Here is a 12,828-nt window from a genome sequence, read left to right on the forward strand (position 1 = left end):
TCCTCTAACAACAAAGACACAAACTGCAAAGCACAAGTGCCAAGCAATGATCTCACTGACAACACTGCTCCTTTTGGAGTGTTAGGCCATTTCTTCCGCGTGTCCTGACACGAGGGCTCCAGATTGCTCCTTTTGCCTCCAGTACTCTCCCTTGGAATGCGCCACCAGTGCCAAATGGACACGTCCTCAAGAAAAGGATGCAAAAAGGCAGAGTTGCTGGAAGAACAACGCATACCGCATGACATGTAAAACTACGTGACACAAGAGTAGCTCGCAGCACTAAGAGAGGACCCTTAACATTCCTTTTTGTGGTAAGCATGAGGGACTCACCTCCAACTACACCTGGTGCCCCCCATCACAAGGCTCTGGGCCCCGGCCTTTCAGCCAGCAGCTTTCAGTACACCATGACCTCCACCTGTCTAACCCATACTGGCTCAGCTTCTGGATGAGTATGGCATGTCCAATCATATAATTCTAGAAATATGGAGTGGTAAAGGTTGGAAGGAATCTTAACAATTATCCCTCCCGTGGGCTGATGGCCAACCACCGGGTCATGGACCAGGACACAACCTTGAACGCCTCCAAAGATGAAGAACCCACAAGTTGACTGGGCAGCCTGTGCCAGGGCCTCACCGCTGCCTCAGTCAAGAATTTCTTCCTGACATCTAAACCAAATTTCTCCTCTTTCCATTAAAATGTCCTGTTGCTGTCACAACATGTAAAAGGTTGTTTCCCCTCCTGCCTGTCAGCTCCCTTCAAGTACTGCAAGGGCACAGTGAGGTCTTTGTGGAGCCAACTCTTCTCCAGGATGAACAAACCCAACTCCAGCAGCCTTTCTGCACAGCAGATGTGCTCCAGCCCTTTCATCTGCTCTGTGGCCCTCCTCTGGACCCACTCCACGCAGCTCCCTCAGCATTCCTGGGTGACACCCAGCAGGCCTCACACACTTCGGCACATCCAGTTGAACAGCCCCTCTTTCTACTTTGCTCAGTCTTCCTCAGACAAAGAGGTACTGCTTACCTCAGCAGCCACAAAGCACTCATCTCAGCTGAACGAGGGCACTCCTCAGCTATGCCTTTGACCACAGTGGCCTGGAGTGGCTCACGGCTGCATACCCATGTAGCATGTGTGCTGCTCATTTCTCTATGCAATCTCCAAATCCTTCTTGGAACTGTCATAGCCTATGCAGAGAAATAATAGCCTCAGCCACCGACACTCAACTCAGCAATGATCCCATAAGCTCTGCTTCAGCCTTCCAGAACAACCCACTCTCCTCCAGCTCAGGCCTTGCTACCTCTCACCCAGGCCTGAGAGGACCGTGTCCTGCTCACACAGACAGCGCTCCTCAGCCTCAATGAGCTACAATCCCCATGGATGACCTAAGCTGAAACTACACAAAAGATGCAGTCACTCCATTCCCAAACAACACTTTCACAGCGCAAAGGGAACCAAGATGTCAATGCAGCACACGCAGTGGGAAGGGAGGGGTGAAGTACACGGAAAGGGAATTGGGATGAAGGCAGTCAGTGAGAAAATGTGATGCAAGTGACAGGGTCTCATGTCGAACACACCTGGGAAGCCCAGACAGCCTTCCAAGGGTGCCAGGAAATGGGGTCCCCACCACACAGTGCAGTCACAACCCATACATCATAAGTGCGATGCCACGATCTTACTCCGTGACCAACACCCCTCCCATGCTTTAAATGCATCTTCCAACCACCCTCACGAGACACATCTTCCGAACAAATCCACACAAGCGGTCACTCTCACTTAAAAACTGCCGACAGGGTCAAAGCATCAAATACACCACAGGAGGAAATGAAAACGGAGGGCTGTGAGAAGGCAAACACACGCCACCTCATGACTTACTAAGCTCTGGCATGCAGCAGAAGCTCTCTGCACAGTGCTGCCATGCGCAGAGGCTCTCTCCAAGCCCTCGGGCACTCACACAGCAGCATAAAAGCTGGCCCTGTGCCTCGCTCCCTCACACCCTTCTCCTGACACCTTCTCCTCTGCACTCCTCCAGGTGAGCCTACAATGTGCAGCCCTCCTTCACCCCCCAATCTGGCCCAGCTCTCCACATGCCCGGAGCCCCCAGACTCTGCAGCCTTCCTGCTCCCCCACTGTCACACTCTGCATAGCTCCACATCACACCTCTCCACTCCCTGCAAAGTCCACAGCACAGCTCCACACCAACCCCCAGCACCCTCCGCTCACCCAACACCTTCTCTTCCAGGGACCCTCCACCCCACAGCCATGTCCTGCTACGACCTCTGCCGCCCCTGCGGACCCGCCCCGCTGGCTAACAGCTGCAACGAGCCCTGTGTCAGGCAGTGCCAGGACTCCCAGGTCGTCATCCAGCCTCCCGCCGTGGTGGTCACCCTGCCGGGACCCATCCTCAGCTCCTTCCCCCAGAACACCGCCGTCGGATCCTCCTCATCAGCTGCCGTGGGCAGCGAACTCAGCGCCCAGGGAGTGGCCATCTCCTCCGGCGGCTTCGGCTTCGGAGGCCTGGGCTGCTTCAACGGCTGGAGAGCCCGCTACCCCTGCTAAGGGCCTGCGCCCACACCCTCACAGCAACCTCCTGCACCCTGCAAGGCGCCTCATGCACTGAGCTCTCATCTCTGTGTCACTGATGGCACATGGGCTCACCAGCCGTGGCTCCTCTTATCATGTCACCAAACAGGGAAGCATGGAACAACATCAGACCTTGCCGCCTGCAAACATGACCACCTCAACTTTCTTCTTTCTTTGCACTTGAAATTGTGCTCTTTCCACCTGGTGATCTCCAACTGGATCCTTCCTTTTAGTGTGTTTCTCTCAATAAAGTTCTCATGCATGCCAGCCTCAGAGTCCTCCTCTTACTTTCTTGGCCCAATGCCCTTTCCACTTCACCCGCTACAACGGCATGGCTCTAGAAACCATCATGCCGAGTCAAACAGAACCAAAACACCTCTTCTCACAACCATGTCTCCAACAAGAGCATTGCTGACTAGCACATTTCCTTCTTATAGTGAGGGGCCCAAGGCTGAACGCGGTACTCGAGGTGCAGCCTCACCAGGGCTGAGGACAGGGGGATGACCACTTCCCCTTCCTTCTGGCAACACTACTTCTGATACAAACCAGGATGCCATTGGCCTTTGTGGCTATACGGAAGCCAGGCAGCAACCAATACCCTCAGGCCTGTTTCGTCTACACAGTCTTCCAGCCATACTGCCTCAGGCCTGTAGCGCTGCTTTGGGTTGCTCTCTCTGAAGTGCAGAGCCTGGCACTTGGTCTTGTTGAACTTCATCCCATTGGCCTCAGCCCAGCTATCCAGTGTGTCCACATCCCTCTCTCGTAGCTAAGGCCTTCCTACCTCCAAGCACACCAACACTTCACACCAACTTGGTGTCATCTGCAAACTTACTAAGGGTGCACTCAGTGCCGTCATCCAGGTCATCAATAAAGATATCGAACGGGACGTGCCTCAACATTGATCCCTGGGGAACACCACTCGTGATCGGTCACCACCTGGATTTAACTCCATTCACCACCGCTCTCTGGGACCAGACATCCAGCCAGTTCCTTACCCAGCAAAGAGCGCATCCGAGCCATGGGCTGCCAGCTTCTGCAGGAGAACACTGTGGGAGACAGTGTCGAAAGCTTCGGTAAATTCTAGGCAGACCACATCAACAGCCTTTCCCTCATCCACCAGGCGAGTCCCTCAGTCAGAAAAGGAGATCCGGTTGGTCAAGCAGGACCTGCCTTTCATGAACCCGTGCTGGCTGCTCCTGATCTCCCAACTGTCCTGCACACGCAGTGTGATTTCCTTCAGGACAGTCTGCTCTCTTGGAACCTCTTCTGGAACCAAAGGTAGGCTGACAGGCCTGTAGTTCTCCAGATCCTCCTTGCGACCCTTCCAGTAGATGGGAGTCACACTGACAAGCCTCCAATCCTATGAGACCTCTCTGGTTCACAAGGAACACTGAGATATGATGGAAGGCGGCTTGCCTGTCACCTCCACCCGCTCCCTCAGCACCCTCGAGTGGATCCCGTCCGGCCCCATGGACTTGTGGCAGTCCAGGTGGAGTAGTAGGTCTTCCGTAGTTTTCACCTTAATTGTGGGAAGTTTATTCTTCTCCCCATCCGACACCCCCAGGTTTGGGGGCAGACCAGGATAACGGGTCTCACTTCTGAAGACAGACTTAAAGACGGCATTGAGAACTTCAGTATTTTCCTTCACCTCAGCAGTCATAATCCTTGCCATATCCAGTAAAGGATGGAGATTCTCCTTAGCTCTCCTCTTCCTGTCAATCTATTTCAACATAGAATTATAGAACCATCAAATTCCTCAGGTCGTCAAAGACCTGAAAGATCATCAAGTCCAACTTCAACCTAACCGTATGACCTTAACTCTAACAGCCCACCGCTAAATCATGTTCCTGAGCACCACATCCAAAGGGATTCTAAACACATTCATGGATGGCGACTCAACCACCTCCCTGGGGCCCCTACTGCAATGCTTAACACCCCCTTCTGTGAAGAACTTTTCGCCAGTATCCCACCTAAACCTCCCCTGGTCAACTTGAAGCTATTTCTCCTTGACCTGTCACCTGTCACCAGGGAGTAGAGACCAACACCACTCTCATTTACACCAATGGCCAAGCTGAGCTTAATCTGCACTTTTGTCTTTCAAATTACTCTCATAGGCAAACTTCTTACCCAGTACGCATTCAAGTCCTGCACCCAGATCATTTAGTACAACATGGAAGAGAACAGATCCAAACATGGAGCTCTGGGGAATCCCACACCTGATTGGCCACCTGCCTGATGTAACCACATCTCATAAGAGCCTTAGATTTGGACTACAGAGCCAACAGCTCACACAATGAATTATGTCTTTGTCTATGTATGTGCTAGACATTTTCTCTAGAAGGATATGGAGAACAACTGTATGTAAAAAGAATTTCTGATGTCTATAGAGAGTATGCATATGAGGTTCCCTGGCTGAGCTAGATGGGGAATCAGCTCATAAATGGAAGTGCCATCATCTCTGAACAAGGATACCTAGAACGTTAAACCATGCGCCCAGGGATGCCTGGAATTAGCAACTCCTCTAACAACAAAGACACAAAGCATAGTGTACAAGAGCCAAGCGATGACCTCACTGTCAACACTGCTCCCATTCTGTGTTTTGGCCACTTCTTCCGCATGCTGTGACACGAACGTGCAAGATGGCTCCTTTGGCCTCCAATACGCTCACTTGAAAGGTGCCGCCCGTGCCAAATGGACGCGTCCTCAAGAAAAGGATGCAAAAAGGCAGAGTTGCTGGAACAACAACACACACCACGTGATGTGCAACGCTATGTGATGCAAGAGCAGCTGGCAGCACAATGCTGCCACGTGCAGAGACTCTTTCCAACCCCTCAGGCACTGGCCGAGCAGCATAAAAGCAGACCCTGTGCCTCACTCCCACACACCACTCTCGTGAAGCCTTCTCGTCTGGGCTCCTGCAGGTGAGCTTTCACCCCATTGCCTTTCCTCCCATGCCCCACCGGGCCCAGCTCCCCACACCCCGCTACCCACAGACACAGCAGCCCTTCCACCCACACACTGCGATGCTCCCCACAAACCTACACGCCTACCCGCACAATGGGAAACCCACAGAACCACGCTTCTCATCCCCCCCAACACCCTTCACTCACCCAACAACCTCTCTTCCAGAGACACTCCACCCCACAGCCATGTCCTGCTACGACCTCTGCCGCCCCTGCGGACCCACCCCGCTGGCTAACAGCTGCAACGAGCCCTGTGTCAGGCAGTGCCAGGACTCCCAGGTCGTCATCCAGCCTTCCACCGTGGTGGTCACCCTGCCGGGACCCATCCTCAGCTCCTTCCCCCAGAACACCGCCGTCGGATCCTCCTCATCAGCTGCCGTGGGCAGCGAACTCAGCGCCCAGGGAGTGGCCATCTCCTCCGGCGGCTTCGGCTTCGGAGGCCTGGGCTGCTTCAACGGCTGGAGAGCCCGCTACCCCTGCTAAGGGCCTGCTCCAACAACCAGCACCCTGCAAATTAGCTCATGTATGAGGTCACATCTCTGTGCCATTCATGTAATAAGGTTCAGAAGCTGCTGAGACACAGCAGCTCTCTCTTCTCTCCTGAAGACTCCAGGCAAGCTAACAGGGAAAAGGGCCCTGATCACGCTGTCTGGATAAATGGGCGGTGTATCTCCTGCTGCTCTCCCACTGTGTTCTTTCCATCCCACTGTCTGCTATTGCCAACGCTCCCCCTGCAATGACTCCCTAGCAGAAGCACCCCAGGAACTCCCCAGATGATGTTTTTGTCACAGGGTGAGAAGATCTCATGGCTCTTGGAGGATTCACCCTCCATACTGGGGCAGGGGCTGAGCTGGCCCTTCCACTTGGTGTTCTTTTATGTTTCTTGCCTTTCATTCAATAAAAGTTCTGCTGCATACCACACTGACATTCCTCCTCCTCAGTTCTGCTCCCAGCGCTCTTCCTACTACAGCTGACACAGAGCCCGAGCACAGAAGTCCAGGAGAGGGGGTGAGAAAAGGCACCCAAACCTCTCCCCACAAACCCATATGGGCACCTGCTGGGCTTCCTCCAGCGTGTGTTAAGCTCTGCGCTGGCCCCTTGATAGGCTGAATGTGCTATTGCTCTCTTGGACACACCTGTGATGTGGTCTCCCTGATTCAGCACACGCTTGGACAACTCTCCTCCGCAGAAGGACTCTCTCCAGACAACAGCAACAACAACAGAAGCGCAGAGTTGGAAAGGAATCCCTTCAGATCGCACAGTGCGCCCGTCCTGCTCAAACAGGGTCAGCTACAGCAGTCTCTCCAGGATCGCATCCACTGTTGGGCAGCAGCTCCAGCACAAGATGCTCGACAAGCTCTCTGCTCAACGTGCCCCACTGATTCACCACTGGCACCATAAAAAGAGCCAATTCCTCTTTGCTGATGAAACCTTCTCTGCTCACGCTCCTGCCCCGGGGCTCCTGAACAGCCATGGAATGCTGAGGGAAACTGTGGATAAGTTCCGCTTCTTTTCCCCCATCCGTTTATCCACGTTGACAACATTACCCCCTGCACATCCTCGTCTGCTGAGGAAACACCTGACAGCTCCCTCCTCATGCTAACCATGCTGCAGCCCCTGCAGCAGCTCGGCGGCCCCACACTTCACTCACCCCACTCAGGTCATGATTTTCTCCTTCTCAGAAGTCCACAGCCGGACACGGAACTCCACGTGGAGCCTCACCGGTGCTCAGGAGAGGAGGAGGAGCACCTCCTGCAGTCGCTGCCAATGCTTTTCCTCACCCTGCCCCAGACAACGACCGCTGGATTCCTTTCCAATAGGATGCAGTGCATTCTTATATTCCATCGGTTCCCCACGGTGACCAAAATGTCCTCTCCCTAAAGCTGCTTTCTATCCCTCCTGCCTCCAACAAGTCCTGCTGCCTGACGGCAGGCTTCTGTGGATGCAGCAGATTCTATTGGCCCTCCTCCAACCCCACCAGATTCCTCTCTACTCAACACATTCCCCCATCCTCTCCCACTCCCAGACAATCACTGCACCACCGCCGTCGCCTCCAGAGCACTGAGACGACATCCTTAACAGTCCGAATTTGGGCTAAGCATGAGGGACTTGCCTCCAACTACTCTTGGTGCCCCCCATCACAAGGCTCTGGGCCCACGCCTTCAGCCAGCGGCGTTCAGTCCACGTCGCTCTCCAGCTGTCCAACCCACACTGGCTCAGCTCCTGAATGAGCATTGCATGGAGACAGTCTCAAATCATACAATTATCGAACGGTGGAATGGTGAAGGCTGGAAGGGACCTTAACCATCATCCCTTCTGTGGGCTGACGGCCCACCACCAGGTCATGCTGACCAGGGCCACATCCTTGAATGCCTCCAGAGATGAAGAATCCACAAGCTGTCTGGGCAGCCTGTGCCAGGGCCTCCCCACTGCCTCAGTCAAGAATTTCTTCCTGACATCTAAAGGAAATTTCTCCTTTTTCTGTTAAAATGTCCCATCGCTCTCAGAGCATGTAAAAAGTTGGTTCCCCTCCTGCCTGTAAGCTCCCTTCAAGCACAGGAAGGCCACAGTGAGGTCTCTCTGGAGCCTTCTCTCACCCAAGCAGAACAAGTCCAACTCCAGCAGCCTTTCTTCACAGCAGATGTGCTCCAGCCCTTTGACCTTCTCTGTGGCCCTCCTCTGGACCCACTCCACGTGGCTCAATCAGCACTCCTGGGTGACACCCAGCAGGCCTCGCACACTTTGGCACATCCAGCAGAACAGCCCCTCTGTGTCCTTTGGTCCATCTTCCTCAGAAAAAGAAGTACTGCTCACCTCAGCACCAAGACACAGAGCAGTCACCTCAGCTGAACGAGGGCATGCCTTCCACTCAAATGCCCTGTTTTCGACCAAGTCATGAAGTGGCTCACGGCTGCATAGCCCATTAACACCCAAACCAATAAAGGACCCCAAAATCTCAACTCCACAAATTCCCCTCCTCTGTCTGAATGTACTAAAACCACCATGAATGGCCCGAAGTGGAAACTGCGCAAAAATGGCTGCCTCCTTTCACCAAAACACAATTTCCAAAGCAAAAGGGGAACCAAGATGTTGACACAACACACCCAATGCAGAACACAACGACTAAGCTCAAGGAAAGCAAATAAAGCAGAAGGCAGCCAGGGAGTGCAGCGCAGTGCAACGAGCAGAGTCTCAAGCCAAATACACCTGGGAATCACAGAATAGCCCACAAAGGATGCCAGGAATGGGGTCTGCACCTCACAAAGTGGCCACAAACACGACAGCATGAGTAGCACCGGATGGCATCACTAAGGAGACCACATCCCTCCTCCAAGGCTTTGGACAAGGCTTCCAACATCTTCCATGACATGCGCCTTCCTCATAACTCCAGTCACACTAAAAAATGCCGACTGGGTCAAAGGATCAAATCCACAACACTGGGAAATGAAAAGGAAGTGTTGTGGGAAGACAATAACCCCCCACCTCATGACATCTCAGGGTTTGGCATGTAAAAGCAGCTCACTGCACAGTGCTGCCATGTGCAGAGGCTCTCTCCACGCCCTCAGGCACTCGCACAGCAGAATAAAAGCCAGATGTGTGCTGCACGCTTTCACACCCTTCTCCTGACGCCTTCTCCTCTGCACTCCTCCAGGTAAGCCTGCACCCCGCTGCCCTCCTTCGTGCACCCCACCTGGCTTTGCTATCCACACCCCCTTGGCCCCCAGACTCTGCAGCCCGTCAGTCTCCCCAAGAGGAGGGGGCTAACCTCAGCCCCAAGCCACTACTACTTGCTCCCTGGGCCAACCCAGCACAACTCCTTGTGTCCTGAACAACCTCTGCTCACCCAACACCCTCTCTTCCAGAGACCCTCCACCCCACAGCCATGTCCTGCTCCAACCTCTGCCGCCCCTGCGGACCCACCCCGCTGGCTAACAGCTGCAACGAGCCCTGTGTCAGGCAGTGCCAGGACTCCCAGGTCGTCATCCAGCCTCCCGCCGTGGTGGTCACCCTGCCGGGACCCATCCTCAGCTCCTTCCCCCAGAACACCGCCGTCGGATCCTCCTCATCAGCTGCCGTGGGCAGCGAACTCAGCGCCCAGGGAGTGGCCATCTCCTCCGGCGGCTTCGGCTTCGGAGGCCTGGGCTGCTTCAACGGCTGGAGAGCCCGCTACCCCTGCTAAGGGCCTGCGCCCACACCCTCACAGCAACCTCCTGCACCCTGCAAGGCGCCTCATGCACTGAGCTCTCATCTCTGTGTCACTGATGGCACATGGGCTCACCAGCCATGGCTCCTCTTCTCACACAACAAAACTCGCAAGCAGGGAGCAGCGTCACACCACGCTGTCTGGAAACATCAGCACTGCAGATTTCTCCTTTCTTTGCACCTTAAGTTGTGCACTTTATACCTCGCCATCTCCAAGCGGATCCTTCCTTTTCTCGAATTTTCCTCAATAAAGATCTCATGCATGCCAGCCTCAGACTCCTCCTGTTCATTCCTTTGCTTAATGCTCTATTCACTTCACCCGCTACAAAGACATGGCTCTAGAAATAAGCATCTCGGGTCCAAAGGGACCCAGGACCTCCTCTCAGTACCTTGGCACCAACAAGAGCTCTGGTGGCTAGCAGACGGCCTTCATCTCATCACATATTATCCACACTTGTACCAAGAAAGTCAAATAGCACAATTGCACTGCTCAAGTCCAGTCAGGAAGAGCAGATGTCCACAATCAGACCCAGTCATAGAATCATAGAATCACAGAACCACCAAGGTTGGAAAAGACCCACAGGATCACCCAGTCCAACCATCCACACATCACCAATAGTTCTCATTAAGCCATGGCTCTCAACACAAACGTTCCTTGAACACCTCCAGGTTCGGTGACTCCACTGCCTCTCTGAGCAGCCCATTCCAGTGCCTGACCACCCTTTCAGAGAAGTAGTATTTCCTAACGTCCAGCCTGAACCTTCCCTGGTGCAGCTTGAAGCCATTCCCTCTCGTCCTATCACTGTCACACGAGAGAAGAGGCTGACCCCCAGCTCACTACGACCTCCCTTCAGGTAGTTATAGAGAGCAATAACGTCTCCCCTGAGCCTCCTCTTCTCCAGACTGAACAATCCCAACTCCTTCAGCCGCTCCTCATAAGGCCTGTGCTCCAGACCCCTCACCAGCTTTGTTGCCCTTCTCTGAACACCCTCCAGAGCCTCGATGTCTTTCTTGCAGTGAGGGGCCCAAAACTGGACACAGCACTCGAGGTGCGGCCACACCAGGATGGAGTACAGGGGGACAATTACTTCCCTATTCCCGCTGGCCACACTATTTCTGATACAAGCCAGGATGCCATTGGCCTTCTTGGCCACCTGGGCACACTGCTGGCTCACGTTCAGTCTAGTGTCAATCAACGCCCCCATTAGGGGTGATTAGATTAGGTGAAATGTGTTAAAACACAATAGCCTTCTGTTTCCGCCCCACATCTCCTGGTCCTCGCGAGGTTTGGAAGGGCAACATCAGGTCCCTGCGGTATGGAAAGAAGGGCTTCATAGCAAGAAAAGGGAAAGCAGCTTCACAAGGTGGACATAAGGGGCAAATCGAGATAGTTTACGTAGAGAGTGTTAGAAAAGGAGGGATTCCGAGCACTTCCACAGGCATTGGGTCCGGAATAACAGGGAGGGTGAAGGTTATAAAGATAAGGAGCGGAGAACAGCTCGAACACATTTGGCAGGGAGGTGAGGAGATGTCTGAAGTGGGAGCTGTCTCGCTCCAATTCATAGGAGGGAGAGGAGGTTCTTTGTAATATGTATGGCCGGCGTGAGATTAAGAAACAACGGTTCAAATGTTGGTCCGACCAGTTTATTACAAATGTTAATAAGGGAGATGGGGAAAGGGGAGGACGGACGCTATTAAGGATTGGGGTGATGGGGAAGGGAAGGCGAGCGATAGAAAAGATAGAAAGAGGCAAGAATGGCGTAAAGCGGGGAGAGTCACCACCAGGATCGGTGCACGATGTTCCGACGGTCCGAGGCCGAAGGGCAGGAGCAGCGAGGCCGGTCTGGGGCAGCGAGAGGATGCAGGTCGGGGAGGAAGCAGCAGGTCTCAGGTAGCAGGCCTAGGGAAGTCCGTCAGCAAACGGTCCGTAGAGAAGGATCGGAAGGCAGGAAGCTCGTGTCGTGGTGAGAGATCATGAGAGATCAGCCCCTGTGTTGCGGTGAGAGATCCGTCTCCACGTAGAGATCCGTCTCCACGTTGCGGTGAAGGATCAGACGGCAGAGAGCCCCTCAAGTCTGTCGTGGTGAGAGATGAGCCTCTCCCGTTGCCGTGGTTGTGGTGAAGGATCAGCTTCCCCCGTTGTGGTTATTGGACCCTCTTTTATCCTCCATTTTCTGCTGCCTACGTGACATTCCTGGGTGCTTGAGCAAGAGTCCTGGGCATACCTCCTGAGATGGCCATTTTCCTCGAGATAAGTCCACACAAAAAGACCTCTTCCCGGCCATTAGCGGCAGCTTCTCTCTCTCTCGATGCCCCTGGCCTTGTCCATCTGTGCTCCTTAGAGGATTTCACAACCCCTAGCCAGGACCTGTCCATCAGTGTCCTCAAGACAAAAGATTTCTCTGCCTTTGCCCAGGCCTTGCCTGGCCTCGTTCCTCAGCAAACTTTGAGTCAATGATATAAAAGAATAGTCTCTTACAGGAGCTGAAACCGCTTCGGGGGATGCAACCCCTTCGGGGTCAGAAGTTTGCAGCGAGGAAGACTACGAGCCTTCGCGAGGAGGACTACGAGCCTTCATCATCACGACGTCCTACGCACGCGCAAAGGGGGGGAGGGACCGCGTGCTAATGGGCTCTCGGGAATGGAATGAATATGCATCCGAATTCCTGATTATGTATTAGTTTGACCTATATCCATAGCACGATTTCTTCGGACGGTGTGCAAGTTAGGTGGAGCGACCCCCCCCCTTGCAGCGGGGGGACACCAATAGACACATAGCTGCCCTATATCCTTGCCGGCTATAGGGTCTGATTGCCGCACGTCAGTTCAAGAGGCAGAGCAGTTCCCCTTCAGGGCTGCGCGGAGCGAAGGGAGCTGCAGGCGCATCGCGGCTATGGGGCTCGCAGTGGAGAAGCACGGAGACGTTGTCGTAGTAGGCGTCTTGCGGGGGCACGGGATGTATGGGACAGGCCTCTCCCTAAGCATAGAGAGGCAGTGCTATCGTGCTGACCTTGATGCAGAGAAAACAGGAGAAGAAGAAGGATGAGAAAAGAATGTGGAGACGGCCACATAGGGCACGGTGTTG

The 12,828-nt window shown here is 54.0% G+C and overlaps 3 protein-coding genes across 4 annotated transcripts; all 3 read left to right on the top strand.

The window, feature by feature from the left end:
* Nucleotides 1-1,908: 1,908 nt before the first annotated feature.
* Nucleotides 1,909-10,011, top strand: LOC100857698 (feather keratin 1-like). Its single transcript, XM_040696124.1, has 3 exons — nucleotides 1,909-2,026; nucleotides 2,237-2,642; nucleotides 9,810-10,011. The coding sequence occupies exon 2, from the start codon at nucleotides 2,257-2,259 to the stop codon at nucleotides 2,551-2,553; it is 297 nt and encodes a 98-aa protein (XP_040552058.1). The 5' UTR covers nucleotides 1,909-2,026; nucleotides 2,237-2,256; the 3' UTR covers nucleotides 2,554-2,642; nucleotides 9,810-10,011.
* On the top strand, nucleotides 1,924-10,011 carry LOC121106493 (feather keratin 1-like). 2 transcript variants are annotated; one of them, XM_040696115.1, is made up of 2 exons: nucleotides 1,924-2,026; nucleotides 9,404-10,011. In XM_040696115.1, the coding sequence occupies exon 2, from the start codon at nucleotides 9,424-9,426 to the stop codon at nucleotides 9,718-9,720; it is 297 nt and encodes a 98-aa protein (XP_040552049.1). In that variant the 5' UTR covers nucleotides 1,924-2,026; nucleotides 9,404-9,423; the 3' UTR covers nucleotides 9,721-10,011. The 2 variants fall into 2 exon arrangements, with proteins under 2 accessions (XP_040552049.1, XP_040552050.1); XM_040696116.1 differs by lacking the exon at nucleotides 1,924-2,026 and adding an exon at nucleotides 9,123-9,192.
* Nucleotides 5,687-6,127, top strand: LOC100857940 (feather keratin 1-like). The gene has a single exon (XM_003643646.6). It carries the CDS (start codon nucleotides 5,727-5,729, stop codon nucleotides 6,021-6,023), a length of 297 nt encoding a protein of 98 aa, XP_003643694.2. The 5' UTR covers nucleotides 5,687-5,726; the 3' UTR covers nucleotides 6,024-6,127.
* Nucleotides 10,012-12,828: the final 2,817 nt, after the last annotated feature.

The sequence above is a fragment of the Gallus gallus genome, chromosome 2, assembly GCF_016699485.2.
Source record: "Gallus gallus isolate bGalGal1 chromosome 2, bGalGal1.mat.broiler.GRCg7b, whole genome shotgun sequence".
NCBI lineage: Eukaryota > Metazoa > Chordata > Aves > Galliformes > Phasianidae > Gallus > Gallus gallus.

Bases quoted from the DNA above. Each gene is read 5' to 3' on its own strand.
- LOC100857698 (XM_040696124.1), top strand. From the start codon at position 2,257: ATGTCCTGCTACGACCTCTGCCGCCCCTGCGGACCCGCCCCGCTGGCT.
- LOC100857940 (XM_003643646.6), top strand. From the start codon at position 5,727: ATGTCCTGCTACGACCTCTGCCGCCCCTGCGGACCCACCCCGCTGGCT.
- LOC121106493 (XM_040696115.1), top strand. From the start codon at position 9,424: ATGTCCTGCTCCAACCTCTGCCGCCCCTGCGGACCCACCCCGCTGGCT.